Below are 20,396 nucleotides of genomic sequence, written 5' to 3'. Positions count from 1 at the left end.
CTGGGGTTGGTATTGCTGGTGTATCTATTCTAAGGTAAGGAATCTATAACTTATAGTCTCTTTCAGATGAACAAATTACTTACCTTCGGTAACGATAAATCTGTAATAGACATACATTAGTTATAGATTCCTTACCGCTCCACCCATCCTCCCCGTTCTGCGAATTGACTTCTAGAGTAAGGGACTCCCTTTCAGGGCCTTAGTTTAGTGCACCAGAGGTCAGTGTCTTGCATGGCTCTGTGCGACTGGTGTGAAATGTCGTGTAAAAGAACTGACGTTAGCGCGCGGGGGCCGTGTCTAACTAGATACTGCGACGTCATCCCGGCGATCACGACGAGGAGCGCGGAGTCGACCAACGCCACCTACCGACGCGCAGGGGTACTGCTGAGAAATAATTCTCCGGTTCCAGTTTGACGCCTGGGGGTAATTCTAAGGTAAGGAATCTATAACTAATATATGTCTCTGACAGATATATCGTTACCAAAGGTAAGTAACTTGTTTGTTTACCTTCCCCTGCTCCACTACTTCATACTACAAGTGGCCGCTACTGACTTATAGCATAGTAACAGTTCTATCAGTTGAGCTACAATTTGAGTATTATGCCATGTTAGTTACGAGCTACTGAAGGAGAAGAAATGTTAAAGCATAGCAACTACCGTGAGGCACAGAAAGTGGAGAGAAGAGTTTATAGAAGATTCCTGGGATCTCGTAGAGGAGAAATGGGCTCCAGAGGGGGTATTCTGTACGAGGCTTGGTGAATGGAGGAGATCAGACGGTAAAGAAGAGGTGGCAAAGGGGGCAGAGAAAGAAAACAGGTTGATAGTGTGAGGACTTAGAAAAGGAAATACATGAGTGAAGAAAGAAAGTGTAGCGGGCCCTAGAAGCTATAAGAGACTCTTGTTGGAGGAAGAAGTCATGGTGATGGTCCTAGAATGTGAGGAACAAGAGAAAAGGGTAGACAGGATCATCACCGCCTAAAACCTGTTCTTTTTCAAAGCTAGGAGACCCTGAGAAACTGTGGGACTGTTTTTTTCTGTTACTGCGGATATTTTTAAATCTGTACAAAAAAAATGTATTTTCCTGCATGTAAAAAGAGTTGAAATATATCTTACTTTTCTTACATTGTTGTACTTTGTGTTCCTCATTGTGTGAGCAGTTTCTTTTGCAAAGTGAAGCAGTAAGACTCCTGTTGCTCAATGCACGGCTATCGCTTGCTTTGGGTTCAGGTTGACAATCAAAATAAATAAGAACAAAATTAGATAGCTATTACACATAACATTATTTTAGCTGAACTGTTGTAAAATGTAAATTTAAAATCCCCTTCTCCAGACATACACATTTTTTCAGACTGGATTAACTATTGTATGTTTATGTATTTTGACTGTACACCTTGGTTTTGTATTAGCCATTTCCTCATGTGACCAACACAGACGTTCATGACCAATATCCCCACCAATAAAATATGCTGGTGAAGCTAATTTTTTTTCAACTGACCGGTTTTGACTTCCGGTTGCACTGACTTCTTATAGGCACAGTGGTATATTCCGTGATGTGTGCGATTTGAGTGGACCTGTATGATTTTACTGCTTCTTAGTGCACAGCTGCTAAGGCTCCTTTTGGGTGAATCCATTCCTGACTCCGCTTCCTATCTCCCTTTCTTGTCCCACAGATCCAGATTGGGCCAGTTTGAATCTGGGTGCGCTGATGTGCATTGAATGCTCAGGGATCCATCGGAACCTCGGCACACACCTCTCTCGTGTCCGCTCCCTGGACTTGGATGACTGGACCATGGAGCTGATCAAAGTCATGTCATCAATTGGCAATGAACTGGCAAACAGTATCTGGGAGGGAAGCAGTCAGGGACGCATGAAGCCCTCCTCGGACTCCACAAGGTAAGTCCAATCAATGTCTCTAGCTGCAGCACGTGTATTGTAAATGGTGAAGGCTTTCTGAGCAGACACTAATTTAGTACACTGCAATGGAACATGACAACCTGACTTGAAGGTGTGAACAAATAGTTTTAAGTCTCTTAAAGTACAATACAATGTAAACATTTCTCATGAAGGGATGTCTGGCTGAGTGATCTTTTTCCTGAACCATTTATGGCTACTTATTTGTTAGGCATCAATTTGATGGTAAAGGGAGAAGAGGGTCCTTTACCACCTTTCTTTAACTGCATTGGAAAGCGACATTGTGACTTGGATTTGAGTGAAAATCCCAGCCATGTTTCATCTTTGAAAGTTGGAAACCAAGACAGCTTTTCTACTTTAAGTGTCGTGGGCCTAGACATGAAATGCGTCACACCTGTATAAGAGGAGTGTCGGATTTTCAGTGTCCCCCTTTGTCAAATGTGGGAGTATCATCTGGATGACATTTTGCTACTGCTGCTAAAAAAATAATAATAATGAAACGATGCAAGGTAATTTGCACAATCCCACTTGCAAATGGATACAAATATGGTGATCCGCAAAGATTCTTGTAAAGTCATCTCTCAAACAGTGTGGTGGAGGTGTCCTCATATGGGTTTAAGCCTGAACAAAGCATTAGACAAGCTATCTGGCCCTAGTGTATTGCTGAGTTAACGTATGTGCTTTCTCTCTCCTATTCGCAACCTGTGAGTTCCGCCAACACCTAGTGGTAGACACCAAAAATCTTGTGAATTTACCCAAGCATCAGATTGAATCAAAAAGCTTTCATAGCAATTCCCTTGCATGTTGGCAGATGGCGTTGTACTCATTAGAGTTCTCAAGGCAGTCTTCTCTCCGAGATGTCTTACGTCGGCACTTTCCCACCCCTCCTTTCCTGCCCAACGTGCTGAAAAACATCAGGAAAGACCAGACCCAAGTCATCCAGGTGGCCTTGGACTGGACGAGGCGACCGTGCTACGCTGACTTCTTGGCCATGAGCAGATGTTCTCCAATTCGGGTACCCATTCAGGAGGAAATTCTGATGCAGCAGCAGGGTTGAGTCTTTCACCCAAGCCTGCACAACCTACACGTCCATGCTTTAGTGATGGTGAAGACCGGTGCAACAGTCGTTTATGGCACCCACCCCCATGACCTCCTTCTCAGATTCTCCTCTACCACAGGGCTAAAGTACCCCTCATCACTCCATAGCTTCCCCCTCACAAGCATTTCATTTGTTTAAAGCACTGACAAAGGCTGGCTTCACTAATAAGAGTGTATATCTACCCAAACTAACCCTTTTTAGCAACATTAGGAATAGATAATGAAAGACTGGAGAACAACATAACATCCTAACCTATTTTGTGCAGTTTGCATTCAGCTCTTTGATGACAGTTCATAACAGTCCCTGTTCTGTATATTAGGGTTGTATCTTGTTAACTGAGGTAACAAATGAATCTTGGTGACAAAAGAAGTAATCCACTCAGCTATCCACATAAAATACAGATGTGATCTGCACGGTATGCTCAACCGTGGCCAGTGCAGGTAAGAGCGGTGGGGCCAGGTTGGGGGGGGACCGATGATGACTAGGGAAAAGTAATTATTTAATGTTCCCTAGTCATCGTCCATCGAAATCCCTCCCACCCTGCCCCACCACTCTTACCTGCGCAGGCCACGGCTGGGTATGCTTTCTTTGCAGCAGGCATATTAACCCTGTGCGCTACTTTATAGCGAGTCAAAACTGCCACTAGACAAAACTCTGATCTCTCTGTCTAGCAGGAGCATTAATCACAAGAGTTATTTTGACATTTTTGTTGCTGCCTGAAATCTGGACATACAAGGAACTCTTCAACAGGTGTTTTTAAATAGTCAGTTATTGCTAACCACAGCACCCAGTTGAGGTCAGCACCCCCTTTCCCAGGTCAGGGACCAGTGCTGCCGCACCAGTCGCACTGCCCTAAAGCCGGCCCTGGCAGCGACAGCGGATGGCAATTTGATCATCCTCCTGAAGTGATTGGTATCATCTTGGTAGCCAGGCATCCATCTAGCAAATCTGTTTACTCTGGACTCTGGGAGAAGTTTTTTGTCTGTTGTTCCCCTCCATTGTTCACCTTCCCTGCCTTTTTCTTTAAAAAATATACGCATCTTTCTTGGGGGCACAGCAGCTGCAATTTGTTGGAACGTCGCTCCTTCCTTAAAAAGACAAAAAGCTCTTTGGCATTTTTTTAATGTTTATTAATTTACCGCCTGCTTTGAATGGTAAATTAAGTTTTTTTTAAAAAACTAAATGGTTGTGTATCATTACGTGTGCAGGCTAATGGACTTGTAATTTCGGGGTCCCCCCTAGCATCTTGCGTACGCATGTGCGATGTATTGCAACATTCATATAGCACTTAACTACCCTGATGTGGGCTGCTAAAGCACTTGTTTACATTGAAGGCATGCTACACAATGTAGGGTATCTGGTTGGAAGGGTGTTGTCTTTCTGATCCGGTCGGGGAAGTGTTTGTATGCTGTGTATGAGGACCACTGAGGTACGGTTATAGTGTTATGGGACACAGCTCTCAACAGTGTGATGAAGTGTTAGGGGTAGACGTGCAGTTTGTTTTTCAGTAAACTTTTGAGGTGCCGTGCAGGTGCCATTTTGTATTTCTTATTTTCATAGTCCACTCCTGGTTACTACACTGGGTTGTTTTTTCTGCAATATTTGGTTGGAGAGAGAAATGGTGGAGGGATCTGCAGTGATAGACTTTACGATCAACACATATCTGATAGTCAGTGCGAGATGTCAAGAAGCTATCATAGTATGTAGCTTGTTGAAATCTGCAGTTGTGGACTAAATTAAAGTCCTCTTGGCAAGAGGCATGTAGAAGATTTCATTAGTTATCCCATGCCCGTTCAGTTGGTGATGTGTGGTTTATTGCTGGGGACAGGTACAAGCATTATGACACAAGCACTGGTATGCGTCATGTTGGGGTAGTTTTTCATTTTTTGCCAGGTGCTGTTCAGCATCAGTTTTACGGTAGTAGCCTTGTTTTATTGGTAAAGCCAATATGTTTAAATGGGGAGACTTAATGACTATGCTAATGCTTGTTCATTCTTTCATTCCAGAAGTAAGAATACTGTGCCACCTCCCCTGTAGTGATTTTTTGGCTGTGCTCTTCAGTCTCTCCTGCTCTGCACCTACGTATTTCATAGCTAGGTTAGCATGCCCCACTGTGGAATATCCCAGCCTGCACCATATCACATAGCTTTGCATACACTGGTTAGGCGCAGGCTAGATTCCCACTGCTTTGGATTTAAAACCAACTTGCTTGGCTTTCTCAGAGTGTCCACCATACATGCAAGGCTGGAATCTGTTCATCCTCTATCCTTACTGTAGTCAATGCAGCTGTTTTCCTATATGTGGAGCTAAAGCCCAGTTTCCTACAATAGTATTCTTCAACTCTTGACAAAGTGATTCTTAATTTCCTGGAACATTAGTTTTCCTTCACAGAAGACTATTTCCAAGGCAATCTTAGTGGTCGTCTTGGTTACTTGGAGAATTGTTTGGTGGTTAAAAGTATGGGCGATATGCTGGACTTCCCTCACTATGAAAGGAAGACGACTATGCTTTCACTTTTGGGCAGTATTTTGTGTTTCTTTAGAATCCATAGTCTTAATCTGTGAGGGTCAACGTTAGTAACTAGAAGCTTGCACAGTGTATGAATCAAGGAGCGTTTCCTCAAACTTTTGTCACGTTGTAAGGTGTAAAGGGCAGGTTTACCAATCTACTAATTACAAAGAGTCTTCACAAGTGCAGAGAAGATTGCCAAGTGAGAAATCTGTGACTTGTGTTGACAGATCCATGATTCGGAGTCGGATGGTAGTAATTGGTTTCGCCTAAATACTTCCCACTGTCCCCTCCACATCTGTCAAACTGTGGGTGTACATTGATAAATTAAAGCCGACGGCTGCTAGAGCAATATTGACTTCCTGTTTCCAAAATCGTTAGACAAGGAAAGTATCCTTTAATTGCTCAGGAAAAGTAGGCACACTCTAATCTAGAATTATGGATCTCGCTGCCACCCTATATGCACCTCTGCAAGAGGGGAGAGAGGGCACACAACCCTAGAGAAAGCAAGCACCCACGTTCACTAGTAAGGGGGCAGGAGTCCCAGTCCCAGAGACATGAGGTAAAATTTAGTCCAAAATAAAGGCGACAAATATCATAGCTGAAGCAAAGGGAGGCAGGAAACACAGCCCTGCAGAACAGAGCAAAGATGCTCACAGCCCTTAATAAAAGGTAACAATCAGGAGCCGAGAAAAAGGGAGCCTACACTCCGCTTTAGAGAAGGTAGGAAGCTGCTTTGGAATCGGGAGACATCTTGAGAGGAGAAAGGAAGTATTGGCATCCCTAAGAAAGGAAGCATCAGTATCAGTCTAAAAGAAGGAATGACTGTGGTCGCATCCCTTAAGAGGGATGGAACATCATAGACACCTGTGAGTTAGGAAGCGTTCACCACACCTGAGAAGAGAGGGTAGCATTTATTGTACCATGGGCAAGAAGGAGAAATGAGAAATTGAGAAAGCACAATTCAGGGACCGGTTTTCCTGAGCGCATCCAAAGATATAGCACATTGATGAGCCTGGCTGACTGGATGTCCGCTTGGATGTGACTACATCCCAGGACAAAAGAGGGATAAGCTTACCAAAAGCGAAAAAAAGAGCCCATCAGCATAGAGGGAGGGATTCTACACCCTTGCTGCCGAGTTAGTTCATACCTCTATCTCAATGGATAGAAAATTAAAATATCCCTCTTTGAATCAGCCAGTTAGCATTTCCCACACACTGGAAGATGGATGGATCATAGGGTGACTGTGTACCTCAAATGCCTGAACTTTTTGCGCTCCCACACACACGCTGTTGTTTGTTAGGTCCATGGATCTCAGGCATAAATACACTATGCTATTATCTGTATTCAAAGCATTCAGTACTTTGCAGGAGCCTGCCTATCTCACATTCAAAGAGTGCTACCTCACTACAGCGGCGGGGTGACAGTATAATGGACAGCACAATATATCTCCAGCCAGACCCTTTTGAAGGCCAAACCCATAATGGAAAGAAGGCACAAGCCCATAAGAGGGAGGGAAAACTCACTCATCTGGGCAGGCAAAAGTAAAGCAGAGCCTTCCTTTGTGGGGGGAAATGAACCCATCAGCCTGCTTTTGTAGAGAGAGGGCAGGACCAGTGGCTTGCTTTGCTATACCTTGGGTCCCAACATGCCAGGACACAGCTAATTATCTGGCACCGTAAGCGTCTGTACCCCTTGCTCACCTTTTGGTAGCTGGTTGTAACTTCAGACTTAAATCCTACTAGTGGTAATGAAAGATGCAAGGCACAGCACAAACCAATTCACAGCCCATAACGAGACTAGTAATGCCTCTTGAAACTACAGATATTTTATAAATGTTTAAAAGGATTAGACCCTACGTTTGCAAAAATAAAAAAGAGTTCTGGTAGCGGGATCAAATATTCTCTTGCATCCAATGAGAAATTAGGATGCAAGACTTAGAATAAAGTGTTTTGAAAGAGGCTGAATATCACTTGGGCATAGGAATAGCCTGCATAGTAGGTGTCTTATAAGGTTTTAACTTTGAAGAAGGGTTCTGGGACTGCGCTGTGCTAAAGGGGACCAACCCTGCTTGCTGCAAAGCTTTGGTTTAATGACAAAGTTACCATCTCAGTAGATCTCCAAGGAAAATAAAATCCATGGTTTCTCTAAGAGTGAGTGTTGAGCCCCTGCCTGCTTAGATATTCGAACTCGGAAGAAATTCTGAGGAAAAACATTACCAAACATTCTACATGTATGCAAGTTTTATGAAGCGATGGAGACTTGGTGATTTCGTGAAATTCTTATACCTCGACCCTCCACAAAGTAGTGCTCAAGACAACTGCTTCTCTCGATTTGGGACTCTCGATGTCTGGTTAGATTTCACCTGGACAGTGAAATGTAGTCTGTGGTCCCAAAACTAAAAGAACATTAGAGTTGCCATCCTGTAAACACAGTTGATTGCAAAAAGCCTCTCTTATCCCAATGCCCAGACCTTTGAACTGCTGACTTAAGGGCTCAGATGAGCTGCAGACTGAGAAGGGTTGACTGCAACCTCCTCCTATGACTGTGAGAAACTGTATGAATCGCATGAGTGGAGAAATGGCTAAAGGTTGACAGATGTAAATCAGAAAGCTTTCTTGAGGTGCCATTGGCCTTTTACTAGTAGCATGTAGTCATGGCAATGATGGTTATTAATCGGGCGCTAAATAAAATCCATCTTTTTATCTAGTAGCATCAGTTGAACTTAATGGTGTATTACTTGTCAGAGGGGCTATGGAAGGCAACAGTCAACAAGCACAACCGCTATCAAGCCTATGGAAGTCTATCTAAGCAAACGGTGGAGATAATGAAGTTAAAAGGAAGGAGAAAGTCCTCTTATTTCTCCTTTCAGCAGCAATGAGCGCTTAAGGCAGGCTGAGGGGCAGTTAGACCCATTCTGCCTTAAACTTGAGGTTGTGGCTCCATCTGTTCCTGCGGTGTATGTCTCAGAACATTATTGAAGGAGGTGTAAACTTTGCAACATATGCTTTAACTATTGCATAGGGCAAACACCTATCATAGCAATGGTTGAACATTAGCAAAGCCCCACTGTGTAGTGATAATTTTTTTTTAAATCTTTTCTTTGTTCCTACCCACACTATGAGGCCTACCGGCACAGCTGCCCTCTGTGCAAGTTATGAAGGGTTACCTTAGAAATTAAGATAGCTGATAGAAGCTTAAGATAGAGTGACATATAAGTGAGCTGTTTATCTGCCTTCTGTGAATCTATATTTGGCTTCTTAACAAATATATTTGCTCTCTGAAAGGTCCAATAGATGACGAAACACCATTTGCACATAAATGGCGATTTCTGTAGTGGACCGTGCTACATAATTGTTTGAATGGTACTAAGACGTTTATAGGCTGGATATGAGTTGTCATTACTGCCACGATAGAGGACTGTTGAAAGCTTTACACAAGTTAAATAGTTCTACCAGAATAGACATCTTAAATTTGATGAATATTAGAAACCCCACTTAAGGTGTGTCCAGTTACTCACTTTCAAAGTGGCCAATGCAGGGTGGTTACTTAAATGATATGAACTATATTACTTTTTATGTCATGTTTTACTTACCAAGACAATGTTGCTACCATTTGCCTATGATTTTTAAATGCCATAGAAAAAAACACCTTCAGCCTTGATTTATTGTTACCAGAGGACAGAGCTTAACACATCAAGTTATGGAAACATAGGTTTTGAATTTTTATTTAAAAAAGAAAAAAAGGTATTTAAAATCAAAACGGTATATTATTAATTTTCACTCATAAAACCGCGTGCAATATATCTATTATTTCATCACATTGCTTGGCAAACAAAAATACTTGGATATCCTATGCATGGCCATACCTCAGAGGAGGTGTAATGGTGCCACCTATAGTGGAGTGAGGCAAGTGCTTTTAATTGTGCCGGGTCCCGCCAGGTCACAGACCCAGTAGTAATTACAACAGACATTGAAACGGATCCCTATCAGGCCCTATATTCATGTTATTAACTGTACTAGCAAATAACACTGAATGATTTCTGAAAAATTGATGTAAAAAAAGATAAGGTTTTAGGTATATGTCAGTTGTTTTGTTACATATCAGGATGCAAGAATAGAAAGCTCAGAGGGGAACGAAAATACTGGTTGGTGGCACACTATGGGATTTACAGAAATATAGCATAGGTGCTTAAACCATGCCCTTAATTGCATAGGTCACCCTCACCTTTTGCATCCCATTTAAAGCCCGAGTAATGCTAAGGATCAAGTGACCAGATTTGAGAAGCAAAAACAGGGACAGGCCAGACAACAAGGTGGGACTAAAGCCTTTAGTCTTTCACTTGCACAAAACCAGTAAAATTCAGCAGTTATAGTTACCTGAGCTAACTAAAAATTACGCCCCCGCAATGCACTGCTTATGACTTCAGATATTGCATCACTCATGTCATTGTCAGTGACATCACTAAATAAATCAATGATGACATCTCAAATGGCATCACCGATGACATCATCCAGTGAGTGTAAGTGTTTCGTAAACGTTTCTGAGAGTTAAAGATCCATACTAAGCTACTGTTTAAGTTAAATTACTATTCTTTTTGTGCTACTAATTAGTGATGCTGTTTATAATATATTTGATCCGAATGGCACTGCAACTGTGTGAGTGGCTGTAGGGGTGAATAAGTGGGTGCATGAGCAGCTGTATGGATGGGTGAGTGACAGTGGTTGTATGGGTGGGTGAGTGTGCATTAGTGGCTGTATCGGTGATTGGTGGCTGTGTGAGTGGCTCTATGGGTGGATGAGTGTGTTTGTGAGTGGCTGTATGGGTGACTTGAGTGGCTGTGTGAATAGCTCTATGGGTGAGTGACAGGTTTGTAAGTGGATGTATGGGTGTGTGAGTGACTGTTTGGGTAAGTGAGTGGGTGTGTACGTGGCTGTTTTGCAGAGTAAGTATTTGTGTGAGTCGCTGTATGGATGAGTGAGTGGGTGCATGAGTGATTGTATTGATGTGTGAATGGGTATGTAAGTGGTTTTGTGGATGAATGAATTGACGTGTGGATGGCTGTATGGGTGAGTGAGTAGCTCTGTTAGTAGCTGTGTGGGTGAGTGAGTGGGTGTGTGAATGGGTATGTGAGTGGCTATATGGGTGTGCGAGTGGGTGTGTGAGTGGTTTTGTGGTTGTGTGAGTGTCTATAGGTCTGTGAGTGGCTATATGGATGTGTGAATGGCTATATGGATGAGTGTGTGAGCGGCTGTATAAATGTGTGTCAGTAGTTGTATGGGTCTGTGAGTGAGTATGTGAGTGGTTGTGTGGGTCTGTGAATGGGTGTATGAGAGGTTGTATTGGGTTGTATGTATGTATCCCGTGAGTGGTTCTGTGGATGATGTCATCAGCGATGTAATTTGAGATGTCATTGGTAATGTTATCAGTGATGTCACTGACCATGTCATGAGAGATGTAATATATGAGGTCATTAGCAGTGCATTGTGCAGCGTAAGTTATAGTTGGCTCAGGTAACTATAACTGATGAATTTCACTGATTTTGTGCAAGTAAAATCAGAGCCTAACTATAACTTCCCTGTAACCTTTGTTTTTTTCAGTGAATTTCAACGTTTTTACATTTTTGTTTCCTAACTGTAGCCTGTAACCTTTGGGAGTGCGAGTGGCTTTATAGGTAGGTGTGTGTGTGTGTGTGTGTGTGTGTGTGTGTGTGTGTGTGGCTGTGGCTGTGGCTGTGGCTGTGGCTGGATGGGTCTGTGAGGGTTTGTGGGTGTGTACATGGCTGTGTAAGTGGGTGTAGGAGTGTCTGGGTGGGTGGATGAGCGAGAGGGTGTGCATGTGTGATTGTCTGGGTGGATCTGTGAGTGGGTTTGTGGGTGTCTGGGTGGGTGGATGTGTGAGTTTCTGAGTGGGTCAGTCAGTGGGTGCCTGAATCTGTGTGGTTTTGTGAGTGGGTGCTTGAGCCTGGGTGGGTCTGTGAATGGGAACATGAGTGTCTGAGAGGGTGGATGAGTGTCTCTGAGAGCATGTGAGTCTCTGAGTAGGTCTGTGAATGGGTGCATGAGTGTCTTAATGGATCTCTGAGTGGGTGCGCGGAAAAGAAAAGTAGGGAGGCACACAGTAGCTGGTCCCCATGCCAGCTCCCCCTGTGACGGTCCTCCTGCCCAGCTGGCCTGAAGTCTGCTACCCTCTGCTGCCTTGAGTTTTGTGCCATTTCTGCTCGTTTTTTGCCTCTTGTCTGCTTGCTCCTGCCCTCCATTTTGCCTCTTTCTGCTTGCTCCTGACATTTTTCTGAATCTTGCTGCTTGATTCTGACTTCTATTTTGCCCCTTGCTGCATGTTTCTGACCTCTGTTTTGCCTCTTGCTTATTGTTTCTGACCTTTATTCTGCCACTTATTGTTTCTGACCTTTATTCTGCCTCTTTCTGCTAGTTTCTCACCTTTATTTTGCCTCTTTCTGTGCTTTAATGACCTTTATTCTGCCTCTTTCTGCTCGTTGCTGACCTTTATTCTGCCTCTTTCTACTCGTTTCTGACCTTTATTCTACCTCTTTCTGCTCGTTGCTGACCCTTATTTTGCCTCAGTCTGCTCTTTCCCCCAGGACTACAGTGGCCTCTTGCAGGAGCCGGCATTGCTGTTGCACAAAGGGCGCTGCTAGTAATGCAGCTCCCTGCGTGCAAGAGCAATAGTTATATTTCTTTCACTGCCCGCATGTCTGCAGGCAGGAAAAGAGATGAAATCTCCGTTTCCAGCAAGCGGGAGCTGTCAAAGTGCTCCTCCCGCTCCTGCCAAACAAAAGCAAACAGCTATGTCCTGGGGTTGGGCACCCCGGGACATAGCAGGAGCCAGCCCTGGGGTTGGCGGTCCCCATATTGGCTCCAAGAGGGTGTCCCCGGGGCAGAGAACACCCCAGGAGGGGGCACACGGCCCGCCTAAAAAAAAAAAGCCCTGGAGAGGTGGTGGAGGGAATGGGGGGGTTCTTGCACCCTCCTTTCCCCACACATGTTATTTCATTTCCCTGGGGAAGTGATGGTCCCCGGGGGGGGTCTGTGTGGCCCCCTGACTTACTATAGCCCCGGAGAGGTGGTGATCCCCAGGGGTCCCACGTCTCCCCCCCCCCTCCTCCCACCCCCTATAATGTTCATAAGTCACGGGGGAAGGTGGTGGTCCCTGGGGCAAAGTAAGACCTTGGGGGTGGGTGGGGCAGCACCCCCCTCCATTTTTAATGAAATCGCCGCTTTCCCCCGGGACCTGGTCCACCCGGGGATGCTTTTCAAAACAAGCGTGGAAACCTGTGCTTGTTTGTTTTTTGGGGGGGGAGGAATTTCGGTAATTCACAGCAAGGGTTTTTTTTTTTGTAATATGCTTTTTTGCCTTGCCGGGGTCCCTCTAGGACCGCAATACCAAGACTTGGGGGTCAGGGTATTCCTACCCTGCCCCCTTTTCTTTTTTTCTGTTTTTTTGTAGGACTCTGCAGAAGCAGAGTCCCTAAATGGTTGCAAACATTTTCTGATTGAAATGTTGGAAGCCAATCAGAGCGCTGCATTTCCCTGCACAAGCTTGTTATTATTCATGAATTAGCCGCAGACGCAAATAAGCAAATTTGAATTGCCTTAAATTTCTCAACAACTACTGAACAAATTTACACCAGATAACTGAAAGCGTGATCTGTGAACCAAAATCTACCTTTCTGCCAAATTCTGTGTAATTCTGTCCAGCGGTTCGGGCTGCAGTCATGTCTAAAGCTCCTATAGGAATTACCATTGGATACACACTTTTTCTTTTGCCCCCACACACTTTTTCTCGGCCCACACTTGATGGATTACCTCAAAACTTTTGATGCAGGTCACTTTTGTGGGAAAGTTTTGTGAATATTTGTCAAACTGCACCAAAGATATAGGCAAGTAAAAAAAAAAAAAAGTCCTATAGAAACATGATTCTACCTATACTTACTGGCAACTAGAAGTAGGTAATATAAATATTATGTATGTATATATATCATAACATAAGGTATGGCAGGACCTCCACCCGGAGCATTCACTGTACCTCCGTGTGTGCTGCCTGGCAAAAACAGGTGCATTCCTTTGATTATTTGAGACTGCAGAGGCCCCTGTGAAAGGAGAGCATACCTTTCTAGTCTGTTGTGCAGAATGACCAGACCTTTGTCCCAAAAACCGAGACATGTATTTAAAACTAAGAAAAGTTTCAGGATACCGGGACAGTCCTTGAAAAACTGGGCCAATCTGGGACACCTGGTCACCGTAGCTAAGGAGCTCCACCCTCCCCGGCGGTAAATGAGACTTGCCTCTGAGATCCACTACCATGACGGTACCTCTTGGAGTGGTATTCTGCGCAGCCGGTACCAGTACAGATCCCCACACGGCTGCGTATCCCTCCTCTGGCCTTGTCAGTGCCTGAAGTGCCAAGACAGAATGTCCTCTGCGGAAGGTTCATCACAACACACACCTCACCGGACCCCACTGTTGGACAGTGGGGAGAGAGGACTGACTGCCGCCGGTCCTGGGTACCAAGAAAGGCGGGGGGGAAGGCTTTGCTGCGGGTTCCTGACCAGGCCCCATCTGCAGTGGGTGACATCTGCTCCCCTCATGTCACTTTCACCATTAACAAGCAATTGAATTAATTAAATGCTACTCAGAACACGCATAACAAGCTACCGGCAGTGTCCAAATTAGCGCGGATAATCAAGGCTGATTTCCTTTATTATCCTGCTAAGTGGTGTGCAGGCCATCATGTGCCATGTCTGCCCTCATCTATTTACACACTGCCCCCACCCCTGCTCCTCACTCGGGGAGCCCGCCACATCGCACCTACTTAATTTGCCAAGATCACCCACCATGGCAGATTGATATTCCTGCCTCTACCGAACACCCCCATTACCAGGCTCCTCTCATGTGCCCCCCACCCTTGCCGTCTCATCTCCCCCCCCTCCCAGCCCAGTCCTTTGTTACTCCGGCTCACTGATAAATTAAAAAGCCACCCCTGTGGTCCCTGAAGTGAGTAATAGAGGCTGAAATTTCATTTTGCAAGTGGCTGATTTAATGATCCAAGGGGTAATTAATGGCCTGATTATCTTAATGTTAAATATGTCCGGCAGCAATTACTGTGACCTCCTGCCTGTCAAGGTCCCAACTCGGCTCTGCTTTCAATTAAGTTCTCTGGAGCTTAATGGTATGAATAAACTCGTGTGATTCCATCATCGGCGGCCGGGAGATTGTGCTGGGCCCAGGGCCCGATCAGGAGTTTTTAATCAGCGCATCATCTCCTTCTCGAGATCAGAGTTAACAATTACAACAAGGACAGTTTAACTTTCCTCCTCTCTCGCTGTTCCATCCTCTCTCTCTCTCTTCGCGCTCTCTCTTTTTCTTGTAATCGCTCCCAGGGAATTCTTTTGGCTGGGCCGCTCTGCCGTCCTCCTCGTCTCCCCATATATTAATTATCATGTGAATGTCGCTGTTTTTCCGTTTGACAGCCTTAATTAATTGGCAGGAGCGCCCAGAAATGACAGCGCCACTAATTGCAACTCAACGTGAGTTACTGTCGCCCGGATCGCGCGAAGCTCCCCCAACCCCCCTCGCAGCGGCCGGAGACTTGTTGACGTGTGCCCCCCGCAGTCCCCGGTTTTCCGCATCGCGCCCGGGCTCTGTGATCGCATCTGATGGCAACGAGGGGACCAAGCCACGCCGCCGGCGCTCAGCGGACGTGCCGTGCGCGCCACGATGACATTCGCTGCCAATCGCGCCCAGACGGCTGCGTTCTGCGCCAAGCCCAGCAGCTGCCAGGGGAGTTCAGAGTTTACTTTAATAAAAGGACTGTCTATTCGATTTTTTTTTCTTAGACTCTTCAGGTGTATATTTCAGCCTTGGAGCAGAATTCTACACTGGTTTTCTTTTTTGCATTTTTTAAGCAAAAAAATACTTTATTTTCATAGGCCTGCTGATCAGTGTTGTCATTAGGTGTGATCAAGAGACAGCTTTAGCCTGTGACTGGCCTCATTTTGGGTCAGCCCTTTTCATTTATTGGCCTGTTCAGTTGTCATTCACATTTTGCTTCTGCCCACCACAGGCCACTTGAGACAATGGCTCTCTTGCACTGTTAGTAAGAGGACTGGGCATGATCACGTGCGCCTCAGCCTAGAAACAAGTACATTTCAGTTCCAGAGCTGCTGGGCCAATACTTTACTTTGTTGATGCCTTTTTTTCCCCTGTCTATATTCTTTTTGTTTGCTGAAGTTCTCCTGGTGTGTTTAAACTATACCTTCAGGGTTCAAAGCTAATATACCCCTTCTGTGCATTACAACTAAGAAAGGGTTCTACATCTGCCCTGAGCACATGTTCTAAGATCCTCATGCTGTGAAGAACCCATAATGTTCTATGATTTTTTTTTTACTTTACATTGCAAGTGTATGTGTGCCATATTTATGCATCATGTTTTTTTATTTTTTTTCTGTGAGATGTGTGGTAAAAAGAAGATTGCAGCAGTTTGCCAAGGCCAGACCTTTTGACTTTGCAAATGCTTTTTCATGTGTGATCCCACTTAATCTAGTGTTATTTAAAAGAAATGGAACCGGAATGCTCTCTTCTTGGACAGTTGTAATTAGTGTATGCTTCTTGGTGAATTCAACATTTCTTCTTTTAAATCCCTGAGTTTCATGGCAGAGGGGTCAGTGCTACACTTCACTCTATACAAGCGCAAAGTGACAAATATGATTAACATTTTGTAGAATCCGGTGTAAACTAGGAAAAGAGTGAGCAGGCTAACTCCTTCCTCGGTCATGTGAAGTGCAATGCAAGTCATTAAACTGTGAGCATTAGAGGTGTTTTACACACCTCTAATGCTGCCTCTATTCCGAAAGTACCCATATCTATTTACAAGGTGTATGACATTCTACTAACCCAATTTAATTTTGCAGACTAGTACATCATACATACCATCATATTGCAGTATCTCTGCAAAAAAGGCACTGTTCTGAACTGAGAACAATGTGTGTTAACCCAATACATTGTCAGAGTAATGTGGAAAGCGCATAATATAAGGGAGCACGCCATTAGGAAACGGGGCCCGGGATCCCGGCCATGCCCTCGTGGCTCCTGGCTGAAGGATTGGTCATCGCGAACAGTAAGAAGTGCTTCCGGGGCGAGACAGACGTCACTTCCTGCCGGTACTGGGGGGTAGGAGAGGGTGGGGGGCCTATTTAGGGCACTTTGCCCCGGGCCCTCGTCCTCTCTTCCTTACAGCGCCGGCCCCGTGTGCAGGGGACTTCAAGAAGCTCCCACCCACCATCCCTAAAGGTAGAGCTTTGAAGGTGTTGGAAGTTGAACTAAGAGTGGCAGGAAGGTGGCCACATAAATTGCCTTACATTGTTAAGGGGAGTCCTGCATACTCCATAGGCCAGCACTGAGGGGGAGATACGGTAAGCTCACCCCAGAGAGAATGGAGACACCGGCTGGGGGCAAGGGCACCAGTTTACAAACTAGGGCAGGGGGCATTCGCCCCTGGTTATACCCTACAAGCCCCGATGGGCAGCCTGGTGGTGGAGGGGTGGGCCCCTCGGGTCGCGGACAAGGACCAGATGGCAGGGCAGGGGCTCACCTCTCAAGGACGCAGGTGGGTTGCGCCTTGCGTGGTTCTCAAATTGGGGGACGTGAGCCGGAAGACCCCTTAGTGCTGGAGCGATAGAGAACATTCTTTGTCAATGAATTAAGTTCTTCTGTAATTTCTGCTGATTCATTATGAAGTTATGTACAGCCTGAATAAAATATCGTGCAGTGATTGAATTTGATAAATCTATGTTGTCTGAGATTTGAATCTTATTGGTGCTATATTGTCATGTTTATATGTGATGATTTGTAATAAACATGGCCTATTTTACCCACAGCTCTGGCCGTCAAGTCTTGATTTGTGGGTTCTGTTGGGGGCGGGGCCGGGGACAACTGGGGGCCCCGGATCCTATTGAAAAATGTAGTTCGTTGTCATTCATTTCATAAGGCTTTATTCGGAGCTTAAAACACAAGTCCATAAAAGCAAAACAAATACACAGCAAATACAATAAACATTTCATGATAAAAATTGTAGACAGGTTACATGATTAAGACATTTAAATAATTAAAAAAGCATACCAGGCCTTACTTTAATGGCTGATAGGAGGAAGGTTGCAGTAAAAAAGCATACATCAGGGTATGGTTTAAAAAGCAGCTTCATAGCATCTTGTCTATTCCTGACTCCGTATTTTAACAGGATAGGTTTAAGATAGGCTTGACGATAATTGTCATAAAGGTTGCATGACAGAAGAAAGTGCATAGTGCTTTGAGCTGATACGTTATCACATGGGCATGGGCCTACCGGATGTTTTTTAATACACGGGTAGGCCACCAAATGATGAACTATCCCAAACCTTAATCTAGTATCTAGTAATAACATACCTATGGGAGGGTCGAGTAACCAAACTCAGATATGGCTGAAAACCCTCGTTTTCACAGAATCTGCTGTAAAACATACATGTACTTAAGTTACTACTAGTCCTTTCCCTTTGCTCTAGCTTAAAATTCATAAAAACCGACTTCATCACTTTTTTAGACAAACTGGAGGGGGCGTTGCAGTCATCTTTAAGGCTAATACCATAAATCTCGAGGTAACAATTTATGACATATTTAATCCAGGGAATTTTTAGGTGGCCATCAATGGAGAGACAATCTCCAATAATTGCTCTGCTTAGGGAGGTCTCTTCTTTTAACCATACAGAACGCCACAACATTAAGGGCCTTAGTGCCAGTAAATCAGAGAGGTTGGAGATACCTAGTTCTCTGGGCCAAATCATTGGTAGCGGATTTAGGCAAACATAGCAACCTTTTTAGAAAGAGGTTTTCCTCCACTTGCAGGTTCCCTGTCTTGATATGCCCCCACACTCCGGCTCCATAAAGGGCCACAGATAAACATATCATTTGAAAGATCGTCAGCATATCTTTAATCCTTTTATCTCCGATGTTTGTAGCGAATTTAAACACCCCATGCGAGCTTTTTGCCATCTTTGCCTGGACATTATTAATCTCGCTAGTCCAGCTGCCTGATTTAGAAAAGGTGATGCCGAGGTAATTAAAAGAATCCACTGTTAACACCTTATGGCCTTCTAAAAAGAAGGCGTGAGGTTTTTTACATACCGCACCGCATTCCATAATAAAGGTTTTAGTCTTGTTGATCAACAGCTTTCTGTCGTTGATGAACAGCAAAAACCTGTCCATCAGGCGCTGTAGGCCAATAGGGGTCCTAGACAAAATTACAGCGTCGTCCGCGTAAAGAAGTACGGGAACGCTGAAATCATTAATTTTTGGTGCGTCAGCCACAATCTCTTTTAAAACTGTGTACACTGTGTTAATAAAAAGAATAAAAAGTAGAGGGGCAAGCACACACCCTTGTCTAATTCCCCGTCTAACACTAAACTTGGGGGTACACTCCCCAGCCTGACCATAGCGAACACTAGAGTTTAATTTGGCATAAAGTCTCGCTAAAAAGTAAACAATAGCCTCTGGGGCCCCCATTTCCAATAGCGTGGTCCATAAAATGTTATGATCCACCATATCAAAGGCACTACTCAAATCTGCGAAGCAGAGATAGAGAGATCCTTTTTTTGCCTTAGTATATTTGCCTATGATTAAGTCAAGGTTGAGGCATTGTTCTAATGTTCCTCTGCCCCTCCTGAAGCCGTATTGGGAATCAGCCAGGATATTATTGGACTCGGCCCATTCTTCTAACCTTACCATAAGTACCCGGCTCATGACTTTCACCGAAGAGTCCAGGAGGGAAATTGGGCGGTAGTTCTTTGCATCCCCCCTATCTCCTTTCTTGTAGATCGGTACGATGATGGATTCTTCCCAAGTGTGTGGAACCCCAGCGCGTACGGCAGTATTAAAAACTTTTGTAAGCAGCGGGCCCCATATCTCTGGTACTGTTTTGTATACATCAATAGGAACCCCATCAGGTCCCTGGGCCTTCCCACCCTTGCTGGAATTAATACTATCCCACACTTCGGCAGTAGTAATGTCCAAGGATATAACAGGCCACCTGTCATCATAGAATTCACCATTTCTGGTTGAATCAAAAATCTGGGAGAAATGGGTGACCCAACTCTCCGAACTGACATTTGCTGTTAGTTCTGGGATCTTATCGTCCTTCAAAAAGGGACTGTTAACTGTTGCCCAAAATAAAGAAGAATCCGCGGTAGAGGCTGCTTGATCCAGTTTATCCCAAGCCTCTTGTCTTAGTTCGGTTTTCCTAGATTTAATAGCGGTCTGGTAGATCCCTCGTAAATTCCCTAATAGTTCCAGTATCTATCTTCTCGGCTGACAATGCTATTTTGAGCCTTTTAAGTGCAGTAGTGCAGGTATGGTCAAACCATCCCTTGAGCTGGGGTTTCCTATCCTTATGAGATATAGTGAAGTTGCTGTCTATAGTTAAATTAAGATTGGTAAAAGTATGCACGATTTCGGCATTTCCCTCCTCACATTCTAAAATTGTAACTATTTCTGTAAGACATTTTGACACAATGGCATTAGACTGGATGTCCGCTTTATTGCCTTTCCATCTGATACGAATACCGTTAGGGCGATGGGGCTCAATGTTGGTAATAGTACATGGAATAAACGCAGGTCGTTCCTTCCATAAGGTTATCTCAGCAGTGATACAATTATGATCACTAATTATGTTGTCTACAACCACAGGGGTAGAACACCTTGGGCCGATACCAGATGATATACAAATAAAATAAATCACTGTGTTAGCGTTCCTTCCCGTGTAAGTGGGGACAACTTCACCTGAGTTATTAGTCTGATTAGCCAGTATTTCCATGTCGTATGTTGTTAAAATTT

At 44.5% G+C, this 20,396-nt stretch overlaps 1 protein-coding gene across 5 annotated transcripts in view; it reads left to right on the top strand.

Annotated features, from left to right (window-relative positions):
* The window catches only part of AGAP1 (ArfGAP with GTPase domain, ankyrin repeat and PH domain 1), a 1,249,585-nt gene that overhangs the window by 1,100,174 nt on the left and 129,015 nt on the right, over window positions 1-20,396 (top strand). For all 5 annotated transcript variants that reach the window (XM_085645106.1, XM_085645103.1, XM_085645105.1 and 2 more), the window contains one exon: window positions 1,670-1,892. In XM_085645106.1, coding sequence (XP_085501232.1) covers window positions 1,670-1,892 — 223 coding nt within the window. The remainder of the gene's footprint in view (window positions 1-1,669; window positions 1,893-20,396) is intronic.

This window comes from Triturus cristatus, chromosome 3_1 (assembly GCF_964204655.1).
Source record: "Triturus cristatus chromosome 3_1, aTriCri1.1, whole genome shotgun sequence".
Lineage (NCBI taxonomy): Eukaryota > Metazoa > Chordata > Amphibia > Caudata > Salamandridae > Triturus > Triturus cristatus.
This window is presented reverse-complemented; position numbering and strand designations above follow the sequence as displayed.